The following is a 27,616-nucleotide window of genomic DNA, read 5'->3' as shown; positions in this document are numbered from 1 at the left end:
AATGACAGATTTTTACCTTGTCAGCTCAGGGATTTGATCGAGCAACCTTTCGGTTACTGGCCCAACACTCTAACCACTAGGCTACCTGCCGCCCAAACAATATAGCACAGATCTGTGAGGGAGGGGTAAGATAATGAGAAGTTTATTTTCATGCTTAAAGGACACACTGGGGACAACTGTCTGGTCATGTCAGATGCTGTTTATTGTTAGTTATTTGGGGTGAAAATAAGCACAGAAGAGCCGGTGATTAAAAGCAGGGGCTCTTTAAAATGCTCTGGTGATTATTAGTTCAAAGGGGAGTTTGGAGGGCACCCATCCTGTATCTTGTCTTTCAGTGAAGCATCCATGTACTGTAGAACTAACAATATAGAGGATTGTATTCACAGTATGTCTGTAGGAATGGCATGTTGAGCCCATATGGTATCAGAGATGAAAAGAGGCATCCAATGCCTTTTACGGGACGAGTCCACTAAGTCCAAACATTCACACACATGCATGCACACAGGTATGCACCACGCACACGCACACACACCGTCCTGAAGTGAAGATTCCTCAGTCATCCAACACACTCTCATGACAATACAAATATTAAGCTGGTAAAGCAGTCCATTTTGAAAGACTAATAAAATGTGATAAAATCAAAAAAATATTGAGTAAAGAAAAGCTGCTTCTCCTCCGTCCTTGGCGGCCGGTAAATACATTCCTCAGAATTATTCAGGTTCCATCAATGCATCCATTTGAGACCAGATGTGTCAGGTTCATTGTGGGGGTCCTCCTGCTGGCTCTACCAGCAGGTCCAGAATATGAATCCAGTAAAAGGGCCAAGCAGTCTGCTCTAAATGGCCGTGTCAGTGAAGTCACACCTCGTGAACCCTTTCTGTAAAACACAAGGGAGAAGGCCACTTAGATAGAGCAGTCTGTTTTTAGAAAGGGTAAATAGTAGGCCTGGGACGATACCAGTATCACAATATTTTGTTCCATGGCAAAAATGAAAACACGAAGCAGATCAAAGTCTTTGCTCCTTTAAAAACCTGCTGTATGTGAAATAGTGTGCTATAGCTTGGAAAATCAATACATGTGACTGGATGACAACATCCTGATGTTTGTTTCCAACATTAGGGCTAAAGAAGTTAAATCCACTTTTTTGTTTCCTTGCCACGATACTAAAAAGTATCAAATCAAAAAATCTAATAAAATTTTATTTGTCACATGCCCCGAATACAACAGGTGTAGACTTTACAGTGAAATGTTTACTTACGAGCCCTTTCCCAACAATGCAGAGTTAAAAAGTACCCAAAAAGTATTGCTAAATAAAAAAAAGGAAAACAGTAACACCATAAAATAACATAAGGAGTATCGGTACAAAGTCAATGTGCAGAGGTAAATGTACGTCAGTGGAGGCTGCTGAGGGGAGGACTGCTATTAATAATGGCTGGAATGGAGTCAATGGAATGGTGTCAAACACATCAAACGTGGTTTCCATATGGTTGATACCATTCCATTGGATCAATTTCAGCCATTATAATGAGCCATCCTCCCCCGTCAGCAGCCTCCACTGATGTAGGTAGTGCAGTTTTTTTTTTAAATAAAGGTGTCAATGTAAATAGTCCGGGTAGCCATTATATTAACTGTTCAGCAATCTTATGGTTTGGGGGTAGAAGATGTTCATGAGCCTTTTGGTCCCAGACGCTCTTGTACCACTTGCCGTGAGGTAGAGAGAACAGTCTATGACCATTTTTCACAATTCTGGTATCATCCCGGCCCTAGTAAACAGGCCTAAATATTCTACAGTGTGAAAAGGGCACATAGAAGGGACAAACAGTGTTTACAAGTGTAAACTGAAGATTGATATTTTGCACAGAGAAAAAACAGACAGCCGTTATCTTGCAAGAGACAATCAATGGCTGCTCCCAGCATTCCAAACATACCATTTAACTGACCATCCAAGGAAACACAAGACACTGCAAACTCAAGTAGCACTATAGCACAGAGGAGAGGACTGTCCAGTTGCCAACCACCAAACCAAGGTGTTTTACTGGTCCTGTTCAATAAACCCCAAAACAACTCAAGCAAAGAAAACCATGATATAAAAGCTAGTCTAAATATATAACTGATAACAGATAACTAGATTGTATAAACTTGAACTGATAACTGTAGTACCTGCACAGAATGAGGATTCCTAAGGGCCAAAAGAAAAATTCACTTCCATGAAAATGTAATAACTAACAGCTTTAGTAAAAATATTTATATTTGCTGTGCCAAAGAATTATGGGGGATATCAGTCGATCCAAGGGAGGGGGAGGGGAGCATTCTTAGAACTGAGAAAAAAAAGAGTTAGACTAACCGTTAGAGGCCATAAAGAAAATAAAGAACCATCTGGACCAAGACAAGAGGTTAGAAGGCCATGCACAATGGAAGAGGCCAAACGACCCCGTTTCCTGCTCTCCAATCCCATCTATCACAATGTCTATGTTAAATGGTGTTAGCCTCACCTGTTTATAATCTTTATGCAGCTTGTTGTACTGGAACATGTTGAAGAGTACTGTGGAAGCAGCCTTGGCAGCCTTCAGCTTCCCTGAGCTATAGTAGGTGAAAAACACAGTCAAACACAACAGGAGCCAGACAGGAAATTGGAAATAAAAAGCAGACACAATGAATAACAAACCAAGAACACTGAGAGACAAGATTCACTAACCTGTTGTCGTGGGAAGACTTGATTGCAACAAGTTTGGGGAGTCCATCAAAGAAGGCGATGTCTCTCGCTGCTAGTGAGCTGCCTGCAACCAGGTTATTGAGGGTCCCACATATGTTGACCACCACTTCCCCGGAGGGTTCCTTCTGGTGGCCATCACTGGGGAGCTTGGTCACCAGAACGTTCACTACCTTCGTAGCTGGAGGTCAGAAGGGAGAGAAGTAGCCATTCTTTAAAGTCTCCTTATAAGAGGAATTACTGTGATTAATATGCATGGAATGGATGGATACAAGGTTGAGGGCAGGAGAGACAAAGGTAGAAATGAACAGTGTGGGGTACTGGGGGTTGAGTCTCACCCATGTCATCCTTGTTTCTGCTGTGTCGGGACAGGTTCCTCAGGAGGCCAGTGAGGGAACGCATCTCCTGGTCGCTTTGTGTCTGCAGGAGGTCCAGCACCACAGGCAGCATTCGCTCCTGCTCTAAAACCACCCAACTCAGCACTGACGCCCACTGATACACAAGGAGGAAGGGGAATTCAACACTAGTGTTGAGTACATTTTCAGTTGAACTGTAAATCTGAATGAAGCATAAGTAGCCTGTCATGGTGAAAGTGATGGCTAGGTCAGCACGTGGGGGAGAGGAGTGGGACCTACCCTGGTCTCTCCGGCTGTGATGTTCTGCAGGGCCCCTACTGCAGCCTCTCGTGTTGCCGTGTTGGTCTCATAGTGCTGAAGCACGCGGTTATACAGCCCCACCACCTGGGGGTGCCACAGCCACTCCGCCCCCTTCGGCTGCTTAGCCACCTCTGAGAAGGTGGACAGTTCCTGGTTCCGTCGCTATAGAGATCAGGGGAATAGATTCATTACAGAAAAAACATATCATGGTCCCATATCCATCAGGATTGCATGACTGTACTGTACATACTGTACATTTTTCAGTGTCTTGATGTTTAGCCATAATTTGATATTTCCTTTGGGTTTGCCTTGGGAAAATGACACCTACCTCCTTTGCCTTCTTGCTCTGTGGGGTGAAACAGCCAATTGACTCTGTCTCAGTAGTGGCTCTGGCCCGCGTAGGCCCCTCCAGTCGCAGTAGGGTTGAGGGAGGGATCTCACTGTACAGCTGATAAGACAGGTTCCTCAGGACACACACTGCATTCTCTACACCCTGCAGGCACAGACAAAGATGGAGGGAGGAGGGGAAGAGAGAGAAAGAGAGAGAGAGAAGTGAGAGAGGGAGTGAGGAGAGGGTGAGATGGAAACATAGGTGGCCATTGTGTCTCTCAAAGCAGCCTGCGTTACATAAGGCACAGCAGATAGGCCACAGCATGACCAGTCTGGCTGTCTGGTAGATAATACAAACAGTACCACTAATGACGAACTGTACAGATACAATGATTGGCTCTCACTCTACCCCAGCTGAACCCATGATTTGCTGAAGACTGTAGTATATGAGATCAAATCAAATGAGATATTAAATCAGGGAAAAGGGTTTGACCTGAAAGAACATGCCCAGAAAAATAATCAAGTTGTGAAAGAAACACACAATAATGTGACATAATTAGAACAGTTGAGGCGTACTTTGTCCTCTGCTTTCTCATCCTGAAGGGAGTTCTGGATGTAGGCCACCAGCGAGTCCACCAGCCCTCGCATGTCTCTCATCTGCTGCCTCGTCCTCTCGTTCACTGAGCTCAGGTTCCTGAACAGAGGATGAGAGTACAGAGAAGTTGTATACAGTACATGTATCAGTCCGTGTACAGTGTGTATGTATACAACATGTAGGCAGATAGGTATAGCTACCTCAGGCAGCCTGTGGTGTTGTAGAAGATGTCTGCCTCAGATGGACTCTGATGGATCAGCTCTGAATCTCCACTACTGCACAGGGGCACCAGCACCATCTCTGTGAGCTCACTCAATGTCTCTCTGGCCAACTTCTCCTTCAGACTGTCCTTAGAGGACATGTTCCACAGAATACCTGCAGGACAGACAGAGGAGAGAGAGGTTTTATTGAACCACTCTGTCGGTACACAAAACAACCTCTATGACCAGGATAGAGTGTGTGCTGATAACCTGACATCCAAATGATTTATCTTCAATAGGTCTAAATAATCACTATTATCACAGTGGGATTCATGTCATATGATTCCAAAGTAAACCCTGGGAATCCTATTTTCTATTTTCAATGTGGCCAATAAATAATATCTGATGTATCAATATCAAATCAAATGTTATTTTGTCACATGCGCCGAATACAACAGGTGTAGACCTTACAGTGAAATGCTTACTTAGAAGCCCTTAACCAACAATGCAGTGTTAAGAAGAAAAAAAGTGTTAGGACAGTATTTACTCAAATAAACTGAAGTAAAAAAAATAAAGAAATAAGAAATAAGAAAAATTGAAAAAAAATAACAAATAATTAAGGAGCAACAAAAAAGTTACTGTAGCGAGGCTATATACAGGCGGTACCAGTACAGAGTCAATCTGCGGGGGCAGCGGTTAGTCGAGGTAATTGAGGTAATATGTACATGTAGGTAGAGGTAAAGTGACTATGCATGGATAATAAACAGAGAGTAGCAGCAGCGTAAAATGGGGGGGGCAATGGGGGGGGGGGGCAATGTAAATAGTCCGGGTGGTCATTTGATTAGCTGTTCTGGAGTCTTATGGCTTGGGGTTAGAAGCTGTTAAGAAGCCTTTTGGACCTTCTACGAATCTGTAATGGGAAATACTATTTCTATAATAGATTAACTATCACAGTATGATAAGAATCTCAGGAAAAGTATTTACAGAGCATAAGTGACACATCAATCGCTCCACACACTAGTTTATCTAATGGCCGAGGCTGCGGATCCGTAGGTAATTCCGCCCCATCCCCCCTGGATCCCCTTTCCCCAGAGCTGAAGATCCCAATCACGTTCTGCTCGTGTGTTTCTTTACCTCTACTTTACTCGCCAGTTTTTGTGGTCACCCTCCCTTCACATTTCTCACTGACAGTCGTTTTACAGGTGAAATGCCATGCAGCGTCTGCATGCCAACCATTTGATCTCAATCCAATTCATGGGGTTCATTTAAACTCAGTTTTTCACAATTCCTGACATTTAATCCTAGAAAAAATTCCTTGTTTTAGGTCAGTTAGGATCACCACTTTATTTTAAGAATATGAAATGTCAGAATAATTGTAGAGAGAATTATTTATTTCAGCTTTTATTTCTTTCATCACATTCCCAGTGGGTCAGAAGTTTGCATACACTCAACTACTATTAGGTAACATTGCCTTTAAATTGTTTAACATCGGTCAAACGTTTCGGGTAGCCTTTCACAAGCTTCCCACAATAAGTTGGGTGGATTTTGGCCCATTCCTCCTGACAGAGCTGGTGTAACTGAGTCAGGTTTGTAGGACTCCTTGCTTGCACATGCTTTTTCAGTTCTGCCCACAGATTTCTATAGGATTGAGGTCAGGGCTTTGTGATGGCCACTCCAATACCTTGACTTTGTTGTCCTTAAGGCATTTTGCCACAACTTCGGAAGTATGCTTGGGGTCATTGTCCATTTGGAAGACCCATTTGCGACCAAGCTTTAACTTCCTGACTGATGTCTTGAGATGTTGCTTCAATATATCCACATCATTTTCCTTCGTCATGATGCCATCTATTTTGTGAAGGACACCAGTCCCTCCTGCAGCAAAGCACCCCCACAACATGATGCTGCCACCCCCGTGCTTCACGGTTGGGAAGGTGTTCTTCGGCCTGCAAGCCTCCCCCTTTTTTCTCCAAACATAATGATGGTCATTATAGCCAAACAGTTCTATTTTTGTTTCATCAGACCAGAGGACATTTCTCCAAAAAGTACAATCTTTGTCCCCATGTGCAGTTGCAAACCGTAGTCTGGCTTTTCTATAGTGGTTTTGGAGCAGTGGCTTCTTCCTTGTTGTACGGCCTTTCAGGTTATGTCGATATAGGACCCGTTTTACTGTGGATATAGATACCTTTGAACCTGTTTCCTCCAGCATCTTCACAAGGTCCTTTGTGTCACATGGAATGACGCTGGAGAGACGAAGCAGGTACGGGGAGTCAAACATTTAATATAGAACGGACATGGAATGAGAGAGGAACAGCGTCAGTGTCACGCCCTGACCGTAGAGAGCTTTTTATGTCTCTATTCTGGTTTGGTCAGGGTGTGATTTGGGTGGGCATTCTATGTTCCTTTTTCTATGATTTGTATTTCTGTGTGTTTGGCCGGGTGTGGTTCTCAATCAGAGGCAGCTGTCTATCTTTGTCTCTGATTGAGAACCATACTTAGGTATCCTTTTCCCACCTGTAATTGTGGGTAGTTGTCTATGTGTAGTTGCATGTCAGCACTAGTTGTTTATAGCTTCAGGTTCGTTTTGTTATTTTGTTAGTTTGTTTAAGTGTTCTTCGTTTAATAAAGAAGAATGTATTCCAATCACGCTGCGCCTTGGTCTTCTCACTACGACGAACGTGACAGTCAGCATACAAGAAAACAAAGACAAAAACAATCAATGCATCAACAGGGAACAGACCAGGGAAACTGATCAATATAGGGGAGCTAATAAACAGATGATGAGTGAGTCCAGGTGAGTCCAATATCGTTGATGCGCGTGACGAGGGAAGGCAGGTGTGCGTAAATGATGACAGGAGTGCGTGATGCAGGGCAGCCTGGCGCCCTCAAGCGCCAGGGGAGGGATGAGCGGGAGCAGACGTGATAGTGATTTTGGTGGCCCACCATGGTGAGAGACGTTCGGGAATTCATCTCAGCCTGCTCGGTCTGTGCCCGGAAACAAAAGCCCCATCAAACCTACGTCCAGTCGGCTTCGCCCTCTTCCCATACCCAGTCGCCCCTGGTCACACATAGCTCAGGACTTCGTCACTGGCCTTCCTCCATCTAACGGTAACTCAGTCCAGGGCCACAGGCGCCCCAGGTACACTCTCTCTCTCTCCCCCTCCCTTTCTGTTTGTGTGTGATTGTCTGGTTGGAGACAGGTATTCTGGAGTCAGATCAGATCCCTATCAGCTGCAACTCGTTCCATTATCAAGACCTCTACAAATACTCAGTTCTGCCACTTCCACTCTGCCAGATCGTAATCTCTGCTCAGTCAGTTTATGCTTCTAGCCATTATTATTATTCAAGATCCTGTTACCCTGCTGTACCTGTTACCCTGCTTGACGCTGTTTATCCTCTCACAGCAGTTTTGCCGCCCTGACTCTGGCTACTGTCTCCAGTTCCACATCTCACCACCCTGCTACCCTGTTCTGGACTCACCACACCACCACTCCCTTGGATTCTCCGGACCTGTTTACCCTGTCCCAACCCATCACACTCCAACCTCAGCCTCCACATCTGGTTTTCAACAACTCATCCAAGCTTCCCCGGATCTGCACTCCATATCTCCCTGTGTTACAATAAATACCTTGGTTCATTCATCTCTGTTTCCTAGTCTAAGTCCGCTCTTAGGTTCCCCTGTGCTGCTCCACGTAACACTTTGCTGTTGTTCTGGGATTGATTTGCACTTTTCGCACCAAAGTACATTCATCTCTAGGAGACAGAACGTGTCTCCTTCCTGAGCGGTATGACGGCTGCGTGTATAAACATGGTGTTTATACTTGCGTACTATTGTTTGTACAGATGAACGTGGTACCTTCAGGCGTTTGGAAATTGCTCCCAAGGATGAACCAGACTTGTGGAGGTCTACAATTGTTTTTCTGAGGTCTTGGCTGATTTCTTTTGATTTTCCCATGATGTCAAGCAAAGAGGCACTGAGTTTGAAGGTAGGCCTTGAAATACATACACAGGTACACTTCCAATTGACTCAGATGATGTCAATTAGCCTATCAGAAGCTTCTAAACCATGACATAATTTTCTGGAATTTTCCAAGCTGTTTAAAGGCACTGTCAACTTAGTGTATGTAAACTTCTGACCCACTGGAGTTATGATACAGCGAATTATAAGTGAAATAATCTGTCTGTAAACAATTGTTGGAAAAAATACTTGTGTCATGCACAAAGTAGATGCAAAACTATAGTTTGTTAACAAGAAATTTGTGAAGTGGTTGAAAAATAAGTTTGAATGACTCCAACCTAAGTGTATGTAAACTTCCGACTTCAACTGTAGATCTTCTTGAGCTAAACAGTGAAGTAGCCTACAGTGTTGTTTTCAATTATGTAGTGAGCAAAAATTGTAGCAGATGGTGTTAACAAACTGTAGCACGGTACCTTACCTGTGTTTAGTTTTTATCAAAGCACATATTTTGCCTAGTGGTGCGCATTGCTGAGTTTTGGCCACATGAGAGAAAAATCCAACCATTTGCACAATCATCCTAAAATTTCATATGAAATGTTTAATTATTTTTTGTCTTACGTTATGCTACGCTATTATATTCAGTTATGTTATGTAGAATACTAGCCTTATGTGATGTTGCAGACATTGATTCCCCAGAGTAGTTTGTTCTCTGGGCAGCCTAACAGTGGAGCAGAGACTGTGCGTGAAGTAGAGAATTCCGCACATTCGAAGAAGCTTCGGACCTTTAGCTGTCGGGAAGTGGGGTCCAGAGAAGTTGGATCCACAGCTACTCCGTTATCGTATTAGCCAATGAAAGGTCAGTGGCTCCATATACCCTCCAATCAACTGATCAGAGCAGCATGGCCCTCTCTCTCTCTCTGTGAAGTGCAGTTGACCCAGGAGAGGGTTCAAATACATACAGGGTCCAGGAATCTCAAGGACTATTTACTCAGGAGGAGGCAGCCAAGCATGAACAAAGCACAAGAGACTGCTGGGAAATTAGGCTGCCCCTTTCAATGGGCTGAGGGATTTGAGTGTCCTCAGGTTACAGGGCATTCTTCATTCCCAGCTTGACCCACTTACAAAGGGAACCTCTATTACATAGTTACTACCGGTCCACATGCTCAACCTGTGTACAGACAGATTCTATCTCTGCAGACTACATTTAGGCTCTGTTATATTTGACAGAATCTTCAGCACGTGAATGATAAGAATATATAGCCTAAAAATTTGTGGTGGGCAACAATATTGAAAAACCTATATTGATATCAAATTGAATTATGATTGCTGTTACCTTACACAATTATGTAAAAGAAAAAAACATACATGACTATTTCTGCAAGCACAAAACCCTCTCAACTTAACTGCCTGCTGATGGGGCATCAACTGGCTTTCATTGTATCCAAAGTGGTTGGGTAGGTTAGGCCAATGGAACATTCACACAGCAAGCAGTTGTCTGGACTTCTCAAAGCCGTAGAAGTAAACAGAAAATAAAACATTCACACAGTAGCTATGTTATTCATAAAATTATATAATATTGATATCGGTTAGAAAAAAGCAAATGGCATTGATATAGATTTTCCATATCGTTGCCCATCACTACTAAAAATATATTATTTCGGTTGGGATTCTATTTGGGATTTGAACTTTATTAACTTTATGTTGGACTCTAATTGAAAGAAAGTGATTACTTGAATCTCTGATTGGTGACAATATACTGTATGCTTCTTCTGCTCACCTCACGTCACGTTGACTATTTTACCTTTGTTGCTCTCATATTGAGAGTATTTCCTTGAACTTTAAAATTGTAACTTAGTTTGAGATCCAAGCTGATTGTTAAAGTATATAGATGATCTTACCAGTGATGTTCTTACGAAGCTCCTCATCTGGTTCATTCAGGACACTGATGAGCTTGGCTACTCCCCCAGCCTCAATGAGGGCCGCCTTGTTGTCCATGTTCTCATAGATGAGGTTGCGTGTAGCGCCTGTAGCGTAGCGCTGGACCTCCTGGCTGTCACTGCTGAAGAGCTGCACCAGGGCTGGAACACCCTTCAGCAGACGCACCTGTAGACAGGGTGGGCCAGTCTATATGACTATCAGGCTGACTTACTAAGCCATAACAAGACAACAAATTCTATATTACAATGGCATTTTTGATAAGAGCATGGAGAACTCAGTTTAGTTTAAACAGTAGGGCTGTAAATTATATTTTGGGCAATGAAGTATGTTACTGTATATGGCTATTTATTGAGAAGGAGCTGTTACTTGGTTCTTGGCATCACTGCTATGGTAACATTGGTGCTGGATGTAGGCTGCTCCCAGCACCTGCATGGCTGTGTCGGACATGGAGAGGTAGTTGACCGCGGTGGGCATGTCTAAACTGTGCATTCTGTCCACAAACACCAGGAAGACAAAGGAGAGTGAGGTTAATCAGAAACCTATAACAGTTATGTAAGAAGAACAGAATCTACCTAGGGCTAAGTTTGTCTGTTTGATATTGCAGGAGATTTTAACAGTCCATGCATCTCTCACCCTCCGAGTTTCTCGTTGCTATCAGCTGAATCCCTGCCCCCATCAGGCACGTCCATGCCTTTCCCCATACTCTTCATGCTGTGCAAGGAGGCCGGTCGGGGCAGGGAGTTCTGGTACTGCCCCCAGCCTCCGTACACACTGCCACCGCCCCCGCCAGACACCTGCTGCCACTGCTGCAGCCCCGACGCTGAGCTCAGATGTTGCTGCTGCTGTTGTCTGTTGTTGATGCGACTAATGGTACGGTGGGCGGGGCCTTTGTAGGAGTGCTGGTAAACTAGCTCCGCCTCTCTCCACCCACCGCTACCACCCCCCGCCAGGGTTCCACTGAGTGTGCGCCTCATCGTTGCTGGGGCAGGTATACCTCCATCATGGTAGGAGTGGAACTCTGTGGCCATGCCATCCCGGGCCACCCAGCTGGCCACTGGGTTTTGCTGCTGGTGGCGCAGGGTGAGCAGGCCTCCCACACCCTGGACCACTGCCTCTTGGTCAGCCTGACAAACTGATCTGGACCTGGTGGTCCTTGCCCGGCTGGTCTGGTAGCCACCCAGCTGGATGTCGTCATGGTGGAGGTAGCCAGTGTTGACTGGAGGCTGGCTGATTCTGTATCTGGGTCCTAACTCCACCGCTGAGCGAGACGAGTACCTACCTCCCAAGTACTGCTGGGATACCGGGGGCATCTAGAGGCCATAGAGAGAGGACACTGTTACACTTAACTATCTACACTACAATAATACCCAAAAAGCAAACATTGGCCAAACTGTCTAGTCTAAAAATGAGGTCACGGGTAAGATGTTTTTAGACTCTTTAGGCAGTAGAATCCTATCCACAGATTTTTGTTCCTGTGTCTCATCTAAACATAGTTATGGTAGGACCCTGTGAAATACTGCATGTATGTGCTGTGAGGGTGCAGCTGTGAAGTGTGTCACTGTGGTAAGACCTTGGAGCTTCTTTTTTTAACGCATTTCACTCCTGGTTTAGATAAGGGACAAATGTGGCATGGCAATCAGCTAGAAAAGCAGGACTTTGGGGCTGTTAGATTAGGGTTTATCATGAAGGCAAAAATAAACACAACTAAACATTAGAAAATATGAAGTCCTACAGTACTCACCTTCATGGTTCTGCTCCCTGTGTTATACACCATTGACTTAGAGCTGAATCCGGGGTTGTACGTGTTATATCTCATTGTGCCACCATGGTCTACATGTGGATAGAGAAAGACTTTGTCTTAGACAGAGAATGCAACCACAAATTTCTCCTGAGATTACAACTTCACAATTAGTCTAATTACATATTAATGAATCTATGACCTGTCCTGCAAAGCACTTGTTCTTGTTACTAAAAAGTGTGACAAATGATGACTCTGATTAGCTTCTTGCCACTTGCTTTGCTATTTGGACTCATGGTTACTATGTTTGTGCATGAAAAACAACAACAATATCAACCTCAGCTGTACACCAAGACAAGCAGCAAAAATGTAGAAATGTAAACACACACCCAGGGAGATATTGCACAATACCTCATGTTTTAGAGGGGATTAGCCACTGTACTGAGATATCGAAACATTGAGGACAGGATAATGTTGGACTAAGCAAGCAGGGTAGTATACCTTTGGGAGATTCTTTGTTTTGTGAGAGAGTGCATTAAAACAGACCCTGGCATTTCATACTGGACCAGCTAAACACATAATGACCACTAGAAAGTAATGCTGACACTATAGCTTAACTAATATGGTATAGTGAGGGTTAACTGAGTGGATATGTCCCAGTGAGGCTGACTCTTGGCAGAGTGACCTAGCAGGGGCTGAGAGAGGCCAACTGAACTGTGTGGGAGGATTGCATGCCTGAGGGTTGACACTGAACAGGACAATTCTGCCAGGTCAAAAAAGTGTCTACTTACTCACAGGAAATGGCTACAAAAACATTGATTTACGCTGACTACAGACGCTCACTTCAATCTGATATTAATACTGGACCTTTTATGTATATCTTAACTCATTAACTTTAATAGTGATATAAAAACAAAAAACAAACGGGAAGTTTGTTAAACGAATTCCCTGCATGCACAAAGTTGTCTCTGCACTGTGTGAGAGCTGAGCTCTGTCCCCTACTTTGCAGGTCAAGTGTTACTCTACCTTTAGGTCTGAACATTAGGTCATAGAAATCTACTTTTCTTACTGTGTATACAAATACTGTATGTTTTGACTGTATAACCATGGCAACAATGTGATAATAGGGTGTTGTAAGTCATTTGAGACAGTATTATCTATAGCCCCCTGTTTAGTTTGAATAGGAGTTGCGATAACATAAGCTTTTGTCAAATAGACTATGCATTACATTCCCAATATCCCCTCCATTATGAGTTTTACACACACACACACACACACACACACACACACACACACACACACACACACACACACACACACACACACACACACACACACACACACACACACACACACACACACACACACACACACATGAATATGATCAATTGTTGGGAATATACTTCACTGCTGAGTGAAATAGGCCTACTATCACTGTTTGTTTTCAATCAAAATACCTTTCTTAATTACAGTTTGTAACAGCACTATAATTAACAGTATAGATTTCCCAACTCAAGTTGTTTGCCTTCTCATTGCAAAACACAGGCAGCTGACTGATTTATGTGTTGGTTTCACGTAGTTCTTTCTGAGACGCCATCTGACCACAATATCCAACCCAACCCAACCAACGCTGTCCAAAATAGAACATGAGCTGAGCAGCTTGGTGCTACTGATAACCCATTCTGAAGAGCTGAATGGATTGACAGGAATGTTCCATACATCAGAGGGTCCCATTTTTTAAATCTGAGCTTTATGTTATCAATAACCACCATGACTAGCAGTTCAAAACTACCATTATACTTTATCATATTATACTGTATTGTGCATCATTTTCCTCCCCAATCCTGTAAAAAATGATGTCATAAGGTGTCAACTATCCGAAATGGACATGCTCAAAACCTTACCTAGTAAACTAGCTACCTAATGATATCATTCTAGTGTTAAAAAAATAAACATTCTCCAACTGTGTAACCATGTTGAGGAATCCAGCTAAATTGTCCTTCTATTAGTATTGGGCATGAAATAATCTTTAAACCCTTAAGTGTTAAATCAGTCAGCACAAGGATCAAAAGCTCAGAGACTAAATACTACCCTTTTCTTCGATAATTAGCTGAGTTTATCTTCTGTCACTTATGAGCCATGTGACTGTTAGTTGTTCGTACTGTATAGGCATCAAACTTCTGTTAAAATCTAAAGCCTTGGGTGTGACAGCCTTGTAAGACGCGAATGACAAATCCATGAAAAGGAATCTGTCACTCACATAATATGGTTCATTGCCACATGCAGTGATAATTCCTGGCTGTGACTAAATATTATGATTTTTCAGAATACCAGAATATCACATCTTCTGTGTAAAAGCATCTGTGTATAAATCACTTTTTATATACAGAATTACTGTGAAAGTTTGGCATCTGGCAAGACAGATTGAATGCTTTACTGGTTTGGCGCAGCATCTGTAGACACCATGACTGCAGATGTGAGAACCATCGGTCAGATCACTCAGATGTGTTACCTTGCCCCTCCCTGCATGTTATGAAATACCTGCAGGGCTGTATTTTTATGGCATGTATGTGAGAGTAATATAGCCTAGATGGGGAGTTGGAGGTGGTCTTAGGGGAAACCGCTGTACCTTAATATGACTACTCACACCACACTATAAGCCCCTAACCCCATTTGGTACCAGCAAGACCAGTCTGCCAAGACAAGGACTAGTTTCACTGATTAGAATACAATAATAATCTATCAATATTGACAAGTCTTTAGGCTACCAATGATAAAATGACCTTTTCCATGTTTTGTATATCAAAGGAAAACGGATCATAGTAAATTTGGACTGGACTTGTGTTGAAAGAGTAGGATTGAGCCATCTTCCCTAAGGGTGTAATTGAAAAATGTCATGAGTATTTGGTCTGGTCTACACACAGCTGGTAATTCGTTTGTTCGTTTGTTGAAAAACAAATGCCTCACATTTCTAAAATAGGACACAGGCTAAAATGTATAATAAGTTGCCCACCTGGGGAAATGCAGTTCGAGCCGTTCAGCCGCGTGAGGGATGAAGACCTCTTTTCGGCGAGGCGCAGATGGACTTGTTGTTGAACCCTCTTAGCCCTTTCCACCTCATCCATTATGGAACCCCTCGGTCCCAACTGCACATCGGACGGGACTGCATAAGTGGTGACCGCGGTGTTGGGCTGTAGGGCAGACAGAAAGCAGCTCTCTGATGCAACGGTCGCACTCATTGCGATAACCGCAAATTGAAACAATCCTTTAAAATTGACAATCAAATAGAGTCCCTATTCGTTATTATGTGTAAATGACGCCCAACTCCTATGTATAAAGTGGCAGACTCATGCATTCAACTCCTATAATTCCCAAAGGAATGCAGACCACCCTGCTGCACTTCTTTCCCGTCAGTGACAACCTTCTCTCTGAACTGATGCTTGCCTCCTCGAGCCAAACGCTAGGAGGAGTTATTTGATGTCACGCGGTCTCACATTGGCCACTTGGAGAATGTTTCAATTAAAGCTGGAATCCTTATTTGCAACATACATGTTTGGACATAAATTAAAGGAACTGTTCCAGTGAAAATCGAATTTGTTAAAGTTCATATTTTGTTAACTCATATGTTGTTGACTCATTCTATTCTCGTATATTCTCGTATGTGTGGCCAAAGCATAAAACACTTCAAAAACCCCACCTCAAAGTTGTAGGCTATTTCAATGCTTGCTAATCCCACACAATTTCAACACAGAGAAGCTGCTTTTTGACTAACTTAATGAAAAATGTTTGGAATGAAAACTATTTCAATCATATTGTAATTTTTTGTATGTAACATGCTAAATTAATCTGGAAACAAACACTGTATAGCCTCAAAACGTATTTAAAACTATAATTTTGAGATCGTGGATGGTCAGTCGTTGTATCCATAGCTCTTGTCTATGAATTTGAGAGTGGTTACATTTCTCCAGGCCCATCCCTCCATGTTTTACCACAACACAGACCCGGTGACCGTTTTGTTATTGTTTCAAATAAGGATTCTTTAAGCCAAGGCAGGCAGCATACTTTATTATCTTGATTTTCCCTCACTACTGAATTGATGTGAAATGATTCTAAGTTGTTATTTAGCCTATTAATTAGCTATGAAAAGACAGGACATCATTTGAGACCATGTCATCGCCTTCTGAACCAACATTGCATGCCTTACCATCTTTGACCCATGCCCAGCTGTAGGTACCTAATGTAGGCGCTGTACGTGGTACAGCGTGGTGCAAGATACAATAGGATACTCAAAAAGTTTACATGTATCATTATCCCATCAGATAATCCAATCACCCCAACATAGTCAGATTAAGGGACTCACCATCATAATAGGTTTTATTATCCTTTGCCCGAGTGTTTAAAATATTTTCTGTATTCTTTCAGTATTCCTTCGATCTGTCCTCTTCAGTTAGCTCTAGTCCGTCTGTTCTCTTTTCCTGAAATCTCAGCTCTTTTAGGGAGGCAGTGGTTTTAGACTAAGGAGTGCCGAGCTCTGAGGGCTCACCCCTGAATTAACCCTTCCCTAATACTCCACACCCTGGCCCGACTTAGATGAAGATGGGAGAGTGATAAAGACAGAGAGAAAGATGAGTCAAAGAGGAGAGGCTAGGTTAGAAGTGAAGATGTGAGAACATATTTTACCCGAATGTGTCAAAATGAATCACTAACTGTCAGGGCCCAAAATTGTTATGGTGATATCAATGGGTTTGATGTCAGTGTACTGGTTCTGTTTGGTGAAGATTTTGTATGAGTGTGTGGTTACATCAGAGGGTTGGACCAGAGGGTTAAAAGTGTTGAGCACTTTGGTTGACCTTAGCATAGCCTGCACTGTATGTCATTAACATTCTCTCATGAACAGGCTGCTGTCATTGATTATGTAGTGTAGGGACCATGCCAAGGCCTGTCAAGGTGATGCAGAAAGGTGGCACCGTAGAGATCCTATAATTCATCATGTGATTCTATGGGTGGCAATGTGTGTCATGAAGTCTTTCTCAGGAACAGATTGTTGTCAATGATTCCCGTTGGACGACCGAACCTGTCAAGACCTGTCATGATCATTGGCAGCTAGCTGACTCAGGTTGAGGGTGATTGCAGGTACACACACTGAGGTCTTGACAATAACTTTATCTGTTGGGGGGTCATTCAACCAGAAAAGCAGCTCATGTTTTCCCTTCCAGATGTATCCAGATATAGGCCTACAAGCTAGTTCAGACTAACACACCTTACCTTCAAACTCACCATTGGCCTGAAATTTTACTGAAATTAAAGAAATTATAGAAAATCATTATTGTGATGGAAAAGCAGCCCATTGGATAAGAGACATTTATATTGCTGTTTGCATTTTTGTATGAATGAATACATTCAAAGCATTGGTTTTAAAAAGTCCAATCCTTTGTTTCCACTGTATTTCATTAGGACACAAGCTAAACTGATTTCAGTCCCTAATTGCATAGTTTTGAGTGAGAACAAAAACAAGTATTAGTGAGGTCATCACATGTGCCTTTCCTTACTCTGAAACAGTAACATCACTTTGGGAGTCTGTTCAGAATCCATGGCTACTCATTACAGGCTGTGGTAACACTTTATTTGGATAGTTAATCAGTAACATTTTCAACTAACTAACTATCTACTAACCCTAACCTTAACTTTTACCTTTATTATAAACCTAAACCAAACCCTGACCGTAATCTTAGCAAGCAGCTGCTTGCCAACAGATCATTTGTTGATAGTATGATCATCTGTAGAGATTATTCAGATGGAAAAGCTGGACTATACAAAAAAAGTGTGACACCGTGTAACGTGTACGCTAGGAGTCGGGAAGCAAGTACAGGGAGTGAATATTTAATAAATAAACGAACATGGAACAATACAAGAAACACGAGTAGAGTACAGATATTGAACACAGGAACAGAAACAATAACACCTAGGGAAAGAACCAAAGTGAGTGACAGTTATAGGGAAGGTATTCAGGAAGGTGATGGAGTCCAGGTGATTCTGATGAGACGCTGTTACTCGTAACAATGGTGACAGGTGTGCGTAATAATAAGCAGACTGGCGACCTCGAGCGCCGGAGAGGGAGTATACGTGACATCTAGGCTGTTGAGGAATGTCTACAGTGCCTTCAGAAAGTATTCACACACCTTGACTTTTTCCACATTTAGTTGTGTTACAGCCTGAATTTAAAATGTATTACATTTATATTTTGTGTCACTGGCCTACACACAATACCCCATAATGTCTAATTGGAATTATGTTTTTAGAAACTTTTACAAATTAATAAAAAATGAAAAGCTGAAATGCCTTCAGTCAATAAATATTCAACTCCTTTGTAAGGGCAAGCCTAAATAAGTTCAGGAGTAAAAATGTGCTTAACAAGTCACATAATAAATTGCATGGTCTCACTCAGTGTGCAATATTAGTGTTTAACATTATTTTTTAATGACTACCTCATCTCTGTACCCACACATACAATTATCTGTAAGGTCTCTCAGTCGAGCAGTGAATTTCAAACACATATTCAACCACAAAGACCATGGATGTTTTCCAATGCCTCGCAAAGTAGATGTCTGCCCGACATTGAATATCCATCCCTTTGTGCATAGTAAAGTTACTGAATATCCCTTTGAACAAGTTATTAATTATACTTTGGTTGGTGTATCAATACACTTAGTCACTACAAAGATACAGGCATCCTTCCTAACTCAGTTGCCGGAGAGGAAGGTAATTGCTCAGGGATTTCACCATGAGGCCAATGGTTACTTTAAAACAGCTACAGAGTTGAATGGCTGTGTTAGGAGAAAACTGAGGATGGATCAAGAACATTGCAGTTACTCCACAATACAAATCTAAATTACAGAGTGAAAAGAAGGATACAGAATAAAAAATATTCCAAAACATGCATCCTGTTTGCAACAAGACACTAAAGTAATACTGCAAAGAATGTGGCAAAGCTATTCACTTTTTGTCCTGAATACAAATCCAATACCATCCATATTTTCAAGCATAGTGGTGGCTGCATAATGTTATGGGTATGCTTGTAATCGTTAAGGACTGGGGAGTTTTTCCAGGATAAAAAAAGAAACTGAATGGAGCTGAGCACAGGAAAAATCCTAGAGGAAAACCTGGTTCAGTCTACGTTCCAACAGACATTGGGAGACAAAATCTTTCAGCAGGACAATAACCTAAAACACAAGGTCAAATATACACTGGAGTTGCTTACCAAGATGGCATTAAATGTTCCTGAGTGGCCTAGTTACAGTTTTGACTTAAATTGGCTTGAAAATCTATGGCAAGACATTGAAAATAGCTGTCTAGCAATGATCAACAACCAACTTGACAGAGCTTGAAGAATTAAAAAATGTATAATGTGCAAATATTGTACAATCCAGGTGTGCAAAGCTCTTAGAGACTTACCCAGAAAGACTCACAGCTGCCAAAGCTGCTTCTACAAAGTATTGACTCAGGGGTGTGAATAGTTACGTTAATGAGATATTTCTGTATTTCATTTTCAATACATTTGCAAACATGTCTAAAAACTTATTTTCACTTTGTCTTTATGGAGTATTGTGTGTAGATGGGTGAGGAAAATATATATATTTACTCTGATTCTATACTGTATTGACTCAGGGGGTTGAATACTTATGTAATGACGATATATTAGTGTTTTATTTTAGAAATATTTTTTACAAATTTTTCTTCCACTTTGACATGACAAACTATTTTGTGTAGATCGTTGACAAAAAAAGAAAATTAATTACATTTAAATCCCACCTTGTATCACAACAAAATGTGAAAAAAATCAATGGGTGTGAATACTTTCTGTAGGCACTGTATGTTATTGTCTTATAGCTGTGTTCCCTAAATCACAACATGACCAATCCAGAGAGACCAGGTTGTGGTCTGGGAGGACAAGGCTGAGAAATAACTTGCGTCTCAGAATGATAGAAACCCAGGGAAAGTGATTGAACAGTCCACTCTGCCTTAGACAATGAAACCACAGGATGTTCTGAAATAAGACAATAACAACTCAGTTGAGTTCTTGGATTTCATAGCTCATCATAGAGAAACAGTAATCCTCTCTGAGTAAACAGATTCAAGACAGGTTGAACAACACCAAAACCATTATTATGAGTTTTAAATAGCAACTGAATCAGGTTTTGCAAAATAAGAAGTGAAGGCTTTTGACCCCCTAGAAACATTGGGGGATTATTTTGGAGCCCCAGTAGGGGCTCATGCAGATACACCCAGGGTTAGTGTTTGACAGGCCGGTGGGGAATGGGCTGCTAGCCACTACATTCTCACACTCCCCTGTGTATTTCTGAGCGTGCTAACCAAAGCATAAAACAGCAGTTATACCAGATGTTAGTCTCACATATCGTAGAGATAGCACAACACTGGGAGATGTTGGCAAGGTTGGATGAGCGTTATATCTTTCTGCTTGCTTCATCAATACATCTAGTTCTCTAGAATACAAAACTCAGTGTACTGCTGATATACTTTCTGCCTGGCAGTAATCAGCTACTTGGCTTATTTTGTCACACAAATTCATTGGTTTTTATATTTTAGATCAGATGTTGGAATGATTAATTTGCTTGGTGTTAAGATCATGATTGCCAAAGCCACAGTTTAACATGAGGGACAGATAGCAGGGGTCTATAAATCAGGCATGACTGTGGGCTTGTGCTCAGGATGGTCATAACAGCTGTCACACAACTGTCACTGTGACCCAATCAAATCGTCTCCTCGTCATTCTTTCACAGTCAGTTCCAACAGGGCTGTCACTGTCAGAGACATGTCGATTGTCTTCTTCTCTCTCCCATTCCTAATGGAGAACACAACCATCCCATCCTTCAAAAACAAAACCAGAATGTGCTTGCTGACACCCACCTCCTTTCACTTCCCAGCCAGCCACACCCTGTAATGTCAGAAATGTGTGGCATTTGTCACACCAAGCCTTTAAAAAAAAGTAATGACCAATGTGAGTATTTCACAACCATCATCTCTGTGACTAGAGAGGTCTTACGCCCACGGCTAGGCTGCTTGGGTGTGACACAGGTTATTTCGTACAGGACCTTTGTCATTTTAGTTTTGACATTGAGTGAAGTAGTGATCCATAAAGTAACAGCATGGGGCTAGTATACTTTATCACATATTGCAGAGGATGTGACATTGGTATGGAAGCTGTGCCACTCCCCCACTCCAGTGTCACAATACCAACAAGAATCAAGAAGCATTTTGTGTGTAAAGTATCTAACAGCTTAGGTATATTCAGAACGTAACCGTGTTAGGACCTAGAACACATGGTCTCAAAGGCATCTTGAAAACCTATTGGTACTGGACCATGTTATGCGTGGGTTATAAAGAGACTCTGTAGTCCAAAGAGATCACTGAGAGAGGGCTTTGATGGATACACTTTATTTGAAGTACAAAAACAAAACACTATGGACACCAACCATACACACTCCTCATGAGATTTGCGCCACAGCCATTGGCTAAAAAAGGCTGAGAGGTACAAAGCGAGGCACATATATAGAGCCTTCATTGAGGTGAGAACTAAACAAGAAAAACACTTTGTTGGGACAGATCCACTGCAGTGTGTACAGACAGTAATGATAAAAAGCCATGGCCCCAAAGCCATGAGCGCATGAAGCCAGCTGGTTCCCATTGTTACCTTTAGTCTTGAGGTTTGATCAATGGTAGGTGTTGTTCCCTATGTGCAGGTCCAGAATCTATAATTCCCTACCCTTGTCTATGATTATAATTTACTATGAAATGGACCCAAAACATAAGTTGGACCAAAGACATTAGAGTACTCTCATAAGGTGAGATTCTTCAGTACAACATGGACCGCATAGAACCTTGTCCAGATACAGTATACTGTCTGCCCTCTCTTAGGTAGTGTTAGAGGTTTTCTTGGAGTTTGCCTGGTCTTTATTCCCTAATGGGTCTGGTTGTAAGGTTGTTAAACTGTTCTGGTATGTGAAGAATCTGTGCAGCACTGTCGGGTCAGGGGAGTGGCCTCTTCATCCTTACAGTGAGGCCTTAAATCCGGGCTGAGGACGGCCAAAGTGCCTCACCACAAGAGGGTGAGTTGAGATGTCCTAATGACAGAGGTGTAAAGTAACTAATTAACTACTCTCGTTACTGTAATTGAGTAGCTTTTCTGCTTGTACTTTTTTTAGTATTTTTCCAAATCAGTAGTGTTACTTCTACTTGAGTCAAATTTCATTCAAGTAACGGTACTTCTACTTGAGTAGGATATTACAGTACTCTTTCCACCCCTGGTGAGTAAGTGAAAGAGGGGTTTCTTGAGTCAGTGAGTGAGTTAGTGAGGAAAGAGGGACTGAGTGAGGGAGGGTGAATGGGTGAGTGAGTGAATGTCAGTTGGTCACATGGACAAGTAATGAGTAAAAGAGGGGTGAATGAGTAATTGAATGGGTCAAAGAATTAGAAACGTTTATTTCTGGAGTCTGAAATATATTGTCTGACAACATTATTATTTATTCACTTAATTTTGTATTGCTTTTTATTTGTCAATAGATTTTATGTTTCATTTATTTTCAAATGTTAAAAGTATATTTTTAACAAATCCTGATTATTTTTTTACGTACAGATGTGCCTTGTTGCAACTCATAAAATAAATGAACGTAGTTCATTTCCTCTCTTCCTTTTAAAAATGTTACGCATGGAAAAGATCATGTGTAACAACATTCGCGAAATTAGCTAATTATGAAGGTCAATATTTTAATTTTAAAATTAACTCAATTACTTTTACTTTGAGTACTTTTTACTTTTAATTTAGTAGTTTTTTTACACCAGTAATTTTACTTGTACTTGAGTCAAATTTAATTAAAATAATAGTACTTCTACATGAGTAGGATATTTCACTAGTCTTTCCACGCCTGCCTAATGAGCAGGTTGAACATCTGAGCATCTGTGTTATCCTGCTCTAGCCAGTAGGATTGCTAGATGGTCCTCTGTAAAGGTCTGCTTATCTTTAGACTCTGGACTGTAAATGTTAGTGTGGACATCTAGTCTTACTCAACCCTGGTCCCAGCCCTACCTAGGTTACATCAGATCTTCCCAAGACTTTAGGATCTGAGGTCATAGTTCACATTAACACAGATAAAACAAGAAGCCTGTCCTTACTAATAGATCTAAGTATTGTAATTTACAAACAGATTGAGTTTAATAGATGGATCTTGAGTGACTTGAATAAAGAAGTGGAAAACATATCAAGGATAATAATTGTGTGTTGGAGAGTGCTATGCATTCGTTTATAGATTCCTAGAAAGTAATCCATAGTGGCAGATTCCTTGCTAGCATGCTCTAAAAAGCCTCATTCATGTTTTGTAGCAATGGAATACCATCACAAGATACTGTATACAATGACCATACAAAACATTAGGAACACCTGCTCTTTCCATGACATAGACTGACCAGGTGAATCCAGGTGAAAGCTATGATCCCTTATTGATGTCACTTGTTAAATCCAGGTTAAATAAAAAATGTTAAGCCTTGAGACAATTGTGACATGGATTGTGTCAAACCAAATCAAATTGTATTGGTCACATATACATACAATGGGGAGAACAAGTATTTGATACACTGCCGATTTTGCAGGTTTTCCTACTCACAAAGCATGTAGAGGTCTGTAATTTTTTATCATAGGTACACTTCAACTGTGAGAGACGGAATCTAAAACAAAAATCCAGAAAATCACATTGTATGATTTTTAAGTAATTAATTTGCATTTTATTGCATGACATAAGTATTTGATCACCTACCAACCAGTAAGAATTCCGGCTCTCACAGACCTGTTAGTTTTTCTTTAAGAAGCCCTCCTGTTCTCCACTCATTACCTGTATTAACTGCACCTGTTTGAACTCGTTACCTGTATAAAAGACACCTGTCCACACACTCAATCAAACAGACTCCAACCTCTCCACAATGGCCAAGACCAGAGAGCTGTGTAAGGACATCAGGGATAAAATTGTAGACCTGCACAAGGCTGGGATGGGCTACAGGACAATAGGCAAGCAGCTCGGTGAGAAGGCAACAACTGTTGGCGCAATTATTAGAAAATGGAAGAAGTTCAAGATGACGGTCAATCACCGTCGGTCTGGGGCTCCATGCAAGACCTCACCTCGTGGGGCATCAATGATCATGAGGAAGGTGAGGGATCAGCCCAGAACTACACGGCAGGACCTGGTCAATGACCTGAAGAGAGATGGGACCACAGTCTCAAAGAAAACCATTAGTAACACACTACGCCGTCATGGATTAAAATCCTGCAGAGCACACAAGGTCCCCCTGCTCAAGCCAGCGCATGTCCAGGCCCGTCTGAAGTTTGCCAATGACCATCTGGATGATCCAGAGGAGGAATGGGAGAAGGTCATGTGGTCTGATGAGACAAAAATAGAGCTTTTTGGTCTAAACTCCACTCGCCGTGTTTGGAGGAAGAAGGATGAGTACAACCCCAAGAACACCATCCCAACTGTGAAGCATGGAGGTGGAAACATCATTCTTTGGGGATGCTTTTCTGCAAAGGGGACAGGACGACTGCACCGTATTGAGGGGAGGATTGAGGGGGCCATGTATCGCGAGATCTTGGCCAACAACCTCCTTCTCTCAGTAAGAGCATTGAAGATGGGTCGTGGCTGGGTCTTCCAGCATGACAACGACCCGAAACACACAGCCAGGGCAACTAAGGAGTGGCTCCGTAAGAAGCATCTCAAGGTCCTGGAGTGGCCTAGCCAGTCTCCAGACCTGAACCCAATAGAACATCTTTGGAGGGAGCTGAAAGTCCGTATTGCCCAGCGACAGCCCCGAAACCTGAAGGATCTGGAGAAGGTCTGTATGGAGGAGTGGGCCAAAATCCCTGCTGCAGTGTGTGCAAACCTGGTCAAGAACTACAGGAAACGTATGATCTCTGTAATTGCAAACAAAGGTTTCTGTACCAAATATTAAGTTCTGCTTTTCTGATGTATCAAATACTTATGTCATGCAATAAAATGCAAATTAATTACTTACAAATCATACAATGTGATTTTCTGGATTTTTGTTTTAGATTCCGTCTCTCACAGTTGAAGTGTACCTATGATACAAATTACAGACCTCTACATGCTTTGTAAGTAGGAAAACCTGCAAAATCGGCAGTGTATCAAATACTTGTTCTCCCCACTGTATTTAGCAGATGTTATTGGGGCGTAGCGATATGCTTGTGTTCTTAGCTCCAATAGTGCAGTAATATCTAACAATTCACAATAATACACACAAATCTAAAAGTAAAAGAATGGAATTAAAAAATATATAAATATTAGAGCGAGCAACATTGGAGTGGCATTGACTACAATACAGTAGAACAGAATACAGTATATACATATGAAATTAGTAAAGCAGTATGTAAACATTATTAAAGTGTCTAGTGTTCCATTTAAAGTGACCAGTGATTCTATGTCTATGTACAGTGGGGCAAAAAAAGTATTTAGTCAGCCACCAATTGTGCAAGTTCTCCCACTTAAAAAGATGAGAGAGGCCTGTAATTTTCATCATAGGTACACTTCAACTATGACAGACAAAATGAGAAAAAAAAATCCAGAAAATCACATTGTAGGATTTTTAATGAATTTATTTGCAAATTATGGTGGAAAATAAGTATTTGGTCACCTACAAACAAGCAAGATTTCTGGCTCTCACAGACCTGTAACTTCTTCTTTAAGAGGCTCCTCTGTCCTTCACTCGTTACCTGTATTAATGGCACCTGTTTGAACTTGTTATCAGTATAAAAGACACCTGTCCACAACCTCAAACAGTCACACTCCAAACTCCACTATGGCCAAGACCAAAGAGCTGTCAAAGGACACCAGAAACAAAATTGTAGACCTGCACCAGGCTGGGAAGACTGAATCTGCAATAGGTAAGCAGCTTGGTTTGAAGAAATCAACTGGGAGCAATTATTAGGAAATGGAAGACATACAAGACCATTGATAATCTCCCTCGATCTGGGGCTCCACGCAAGATCTCACCCCGTGGGGTCAAAATGATCACAAGAACGGTGAGCAAAAATCCCAGAACCACACGGGGGGACCTAGTGAATGACCTGCAGAGAGCTGGGACCAAAGTAACAAAGCCTACCATTAGTAACATACTACGCCGCCAGGGACTCAAATCCTGCAGTGCCAGACGTGTCCCCCTGCTTAAGCCAGTACATGTCCAGGCCCGTCTGAAGTTTGCTAGAGAGCATTTGGATTATCCAGAAGAAGATTGGGAGAATGTCATATGGTCAGATGAAACCAAAATATAACTTTTTGGTAAAAATTCAACTCGTCGTGTTTGGAGGACAAAGAATGCTGAGTTGCATCCAAAGAACACCATACCTACTGTGAAGCATGGGGGTGGAAACATCATGCTTTGGGACTGTTTTTCTGCAAAGGGACCAGGACAACTGATCCGTGTAAAGGAAAGAATGAATGGGGCCAGGTATTGTGAGATTTTGAGTGAAAACCTCCTTCCATCAGCAAGGGCATTGAAGATGAAACGTGGCTGGGTCTTTCAGCATGACAATGATCCCAAACACACCGCCCGGGCAATGAAGGAGTGGCTTCGTAAGAAGCATTTCAAGGTCCTGGAGTGGCCTAGCCAGTCTCCAGATCTCAACCCCATAGAAAATCTTTGGAGGGAGTTGAAAGTCCATGTTGCCCAGCAACAGCCCCAAAACATCATTGCTCTAGAGGAGATCTGCATGGAGGAATGGGCCAAAATACCAGCAACAGTGTGTGAAAACCTTGTGAAGACTTACAGAAAACGTTTGACCTCTGTCATGGCCAACAAAGGGTATATAACAAAGTATTGAGATAAACTTTTGTTATTGACCAAATACTTATTTTCCACCATAATTTGCAAATAAATTCATTAAAAATCCTATGGATTTTTCTTTCTCATTTTGTCTGTCATAGTTGAAGTGTACCTATGATGAAAATTACAGGCCTCTCTCATCTTTTTAAGTGGGAGAACTTGCACAATTGGTGGCTGACTAAATACTTTTTTGCCCCACTGTATATAGGGCAGCAGCCTCTAAGGTGCAGGGTTGAGTAACCGGGTGGTAGTGGGCTAGTGATGACTATTTAACAGTCTGATGGCCTTGAGATAGAAGCTGTTTTTCAGTCTCTCTGCACCAGCTTTGATGCACCTGTACTGACCTCAACTTCTGGATGATAGCGGGGTGATCCGTCCGTGGCTCGGGTGGTTGATGTCCTTGATGATCTTTTTGCCCTTGCTGTGACATCAGGTGCTGTAGGTGTCCTGGAGGGCAGGCAGTGTGCCCCTGGTGATGCGTTGGGCAGACCGTACCACTCTCTGGAGAGCCCTGGGGTTGTGGGCGGTGCAGTTGCCGTACAAGGTGGTGATAAAGCCTGACAGAATGCTCTCAATTGTACATCCGTAAAAGTTTGTGA

At 42.1% G+C, this 27,616-nt stretch overlaps 1 protein-coding gene across 2 annotated transcripts; it reads right to left on the bottom strand.

Annotated features, from left to right (window-relative positions):
• Positions 1–179: 179 nt before the first annotated feature.
• LOC120024912 (plakophilin-3-like) lies at positions 180–15,548 on the bottom strand. Of its 2 annotated transcripts, none has more exons than XM_038969279.1 (13): positions 15,136–15,548; positions 12,126–12,214; positions 11,018–11,694; positions 10,751–10,874; positions 10,345–10,549; positions 4,492–4,666; positions 4,273–4,390; positions 3,695–3,859; positions 3,346–3,528; positions 3,049–3,202; positions 2,696–2,891; positions 2,493–2,580; positions 180–877 (listed from the first exon to the last, which is right to left on the bottom strand). In XM_038969279.1, the coding sequence occupies exons 1-13, from the start codon at positions 15,359–15,361 to the stop codon at positions 836–838; spliced, it is 2,442 nt and encodes an 813-aa protein (XP_038825207.1). In that variant the 5' UTR covers positions 15,362–15,548; the 3' UTR covers positions 180–835. The 2 variants fall into 2 exon arrangements, with proteins under 2 accessions (XP_038825207.1, XP_038825208.1); XM_038969280.1 differs by having other exon boundaries at positions 10,811–10,874.
• Positions 15,549–27,616: the final 12,068 nt, after the last annotated feature.

This window comes from Salvelinus namaycush, chromosome 30 (assembly GCF_016432855.1).
Source record: "Salvelinus namaycush isolate Seneca chromosome 30, SaNama_1.0, whole genome shotgun sequence".
NCBI lineage: Eukaryota > Metazoa > Chordata > Actinopteri > Salmoniformes > Salmonidae > Salvelinus > Salvelinus namaycush.
The sequence above is the reverse complement of the archived record's forward strand: the minus strand, read 5'-3'. Positions and strand labels throughout refer to the sequence as shown.

Coding starts and splice junctions, on each gene's coding strand:
- LOC120024912 (XM_038969279.1), bottom strand. CDS start 15,361: ATGAGTGCGACCGTTGCATCAGAGAGCTGCTTTCTGTCTGCCCTACAG. Junction 12,215..15,135: donor CTCGAACTGCATTTCCCCAG/GTGGGCAACTTA, acceptor ATCCACATGTAG/ACCATGGTGGCACAATGAGA. Junction 3,860..4,272: donor ATGAGAAAGCAGAGGACAAA/GTACGCCTCAAC, acceptor CTGTGCCTGCAG/GGTGTAGAGAATGCAGTGTG.